This window comes from Aplysia californica, unplaced genomic scaffold (genome assembly GCF_000002075.1).
Source record: "Aplysia californica isolate F4 #8 unplaced genomic scaffold, AplCal3.0 scaffold00307, whole genome shotgun sequence".
Lineage (NCBI taxonomy): Eukaryota > Metazoa > Mollusca > Gastropoda > Aplysiida > Aplysiidae > Aplysia > Aplysia californica.
The window spans coordinates 40,637-43,919 of record NW_004797577.1 but is presented as its reverse complement, the minus strand read 5'-3'; the positions used below and the strand labels follow the sequence as shown (position 1 = coordinate 43,919).

The 3,283-nt window shown below is 38.8% G+C and overlaps 1 protein-coding gene across 1 annotated transcript in view; it reads left to right on the top strand.

The window, feature by feature from the left end:
• Positions 1 to 3,283, top strand: part of LOC101855269 (polypeptide N-acetylgalactosaminyltransferase 5) — a gene marked incomplete at its 3' end in the record, with an annotated part of 10,723 nt that overhangs the window by 6,472 nt on the left and 968 nt on the right. The window contains 1 exon segment of the mRNA XM_005101991.2: positions 2,520 to 2,684. Coding sequence (XP_005102048.2) covers positions 2,520 to 2,684 — 165 coding nt within the window.

The following is a 3,283-nucleotide window of genomic DNA, read 5'->3' as shown; positions in this document are numbered from 1 at the left end:
TGGAGTTATTTGGAAGAGTGGAGATGCCTCTGAGTATAATGACAATGGAGCCGAAAAATAGCCTCACTCTCACTCGAAGATATCTTCGCGGAGTCCACCATCATCATCAGCATCATCATCATCATCATCATCATCATCATCATCATCTACTCGAATGGAGTTATTTGGAAGAGTGGAGATGCCTCTGAGTATAATGACAATGGAGCCGAAAAATAGCCTCACTCTCACTCGAAGATATCTTCGCGGAGTCCACCATCATCATCAGTATCATCATCATCATCATCATCATCATCATCATCATCATCATCATCTACTCGAATGGAGTTATTTGGAAGAGTGGAGATGCCTCTGAGTATAATGACAATGGAGCCGAAAAATAGCCTCACTCTCACTCGAAGATATCTTCGCGGAGTCCACCATCATCATCAGCATCATCATCATCATCATCATCATCATCATCATCATCTACTCGAATGGAGTTATTTGGAAGAGTGGAGATGCCTCTGAGTATAATGACAATGGAGCCGAAAAATAGCCTCACTCTCACTCGAAGATATCTTCGCGGAGTCCACCATCATCATCAGCATCATCATCATCATCATCATCATCATCATCATCTACTCGAATGGAGTTATTTGGAAGAGTGGAGATGCCTCTGAGTATAATGACAATGGAGCCGAAAAATAGCCTCACTCTCACTCGAAGATATCTTCGCGGAGTCCACCACCATCATCATCATCATCATCATCATCATCATCATCATCATCATCATCTACTCGAATGGAGTTATTTGGAAGAGTGGAGATGCCTCTGAGTATAATGACAATGGAGCCGAAAAATAGCCTCACTCTCACTCGAAGATATCTTCGCGGAGTCCACCATCATCATCAGCATCATCATCATCATCATCATCATCATCATCATCACCATCATCATCAGCATTGCTTTTCTCACCATGTATTAAGGTAAAGGCCACCGGCAAACACTTTCCATCTTTCCTTATCCTGGACTAGCCTCTGGATATTTTTACTGGATGATTACCCCACCATCATGTGGATGATAGGTGTGTGGACATTCTTACTTAGATAATCTTACTGGATCTCTATTCCGACCAAAGTATGTGGATAATAGGTTTTTGGATAATCTTACCGGATGATTATTCCGACCAAGGTGTGTGGATATCTTACCTGAAGTACCCGGAGATGTCATTTCTGACTCAGAGGTTGACGTGTAATGACCTTTGTGTCACTCTCGCGAGCTGCCGTTCCACATTCTGCTACACCCAAGCCAGTCCGTGTGTTCATGTTGTCCATCCTAATGACCTTTTTTCTATTCTTGGTTGTCCTGCCCCACATCCTTACTGGATAATTTTTCCAACCAAGGTATGTGGATTATCTGACTGGATGATTATTCCAACCCAGGTATATGGATAATTTTACTGATTGATTGCTCAGATTAAGTCATGTGCATACTCTTAAAATGTAAAGATGTTCACGCATCCGATCCGGACATTGGGGATTGCCATGTTAGCGAGGCAACTTCCTGGGCCTCCGGCATATTGTGGTATGGTGGCCATCTATCTTTCAGGGTGCTTTTTCCGACTATGGTATGGGGATAATATTACTGGATGATTCTTCCCCATCAAGGTACGTAGAGAGATAATCATACTTGATTATTATTCCAACCGAGGTATGTAATAATTTCTATAAGGCCCCATCTCGTACAATACAGACCTAGGTGCTCTACAATACCTTCATCTCAACACAATATACACAGGTCAATGAACATACTACGCCCTTTCGATGAACTCTTATGCATGACCGGACATTCATACTATCGCAGTAAATCAATGAAAATATTCACATCACTTTATTAATATGAGAGTGCTTTGAGAAAGAAGGATTAACTAGAAAGGACTAAAAAGAGAGAGAAGGAGAAGATGAGAACGAGAGAGAGAGAGAGAGAGAGAGGCGGGGAGAAAGAGATAGGGAGAGAGAGAGAGAGAGAGAGAGAGAGAGAGAGAGAGAGAGAGAGAGAGAGAGAGAGAGAGAGAGAGAGAGAGGGGGGGAGAGCTTTTGTGTTCTCCAGCGAGTTACAGAGGAATAAACATGCTACTATTGCTATTATAACCATGTCTTTTTTAAAATTACATTATGGCTACACGTTGAAAGTTGTTGTTGTTGTTGTTGTTGTTGTTGCTGCTGTTGTTGTTGTTGTTGTTGTTGTTGTTGTTGTTGTTGTTGTTGTTCTTCTTCTTCTTCTTCTTCTTCTTCTTCTTCTTCTTCTTCTTCTTCTTCTTCTTCTTCTTCTTCTTCTTCTTCTTTGTTTTCCTTTATGATTACGATTATTGTTGTTATTATTATTATTATTATTATTATTATTATTATTATTATTATTATTATTATTATTATTATTATTATTATTATTATTATCATTCTTAATATTATTATTAATATTATTATTATTATTATCATCATCATCATCATCAATTTCACATATTATTATTCCTCTTCGTGCAGCTCACTTGAAGAGGCCCCTGGAAGCTTACGTTCAGCGCATGCCCAAGGTTCGTCTGCTGAGAGCGAGAAAGAGGCTGGGACTGATCATGGGCAGGAACGAGCTGTTCCAACAGTCTAGGGGGGACATTGTGGTCTTCCTAGACTCCCACATCGAGTGTTTCCCAGGTGAAGATAACCACAGTCTGACCTGCTTTAGCGGCCAACTTGATAAGACAATCACCTGCACAAACGACCACCTTAACAAGACAATCACCTGTACAAAGTGATTGGAAACTGCAAATTTACATTTATCGAGACTTTGATCGAAAGTTTTCAGTAAACCACATAAACATTTTTTAAAGTGAACACTTGATGTTCTCAGATTAAAAAAACCCAAAACAAAATAAAAAATGCTCGAGGGGTGGAACAATGTCATCCTCGATTTCATTATTTTGACGTGCGCCTGATTTCCCCACAATGTGAATCATGTATGATACATTATGATATGCAAATCACTCTGAGATCGTTTCGAGAAAGATGCAAAGAAAAAAAATCCAGCTGAACTTAAGCATGTTTATACTACCGAGTTTTGGTAATTTGTAAAGCTTTCATTATTTCATTCAAACGCCATGGTTTACAAGCGCCGTAAAACCTTTGTCAAACTAAATATTCCCCCCAAATGCTGCGTTGTATCATCATACAAATAGCTCTAATAATAATAATAATAATAATAATAATAATAATAATAATAATAATAATAATAATAATAATAATAATAATAATAA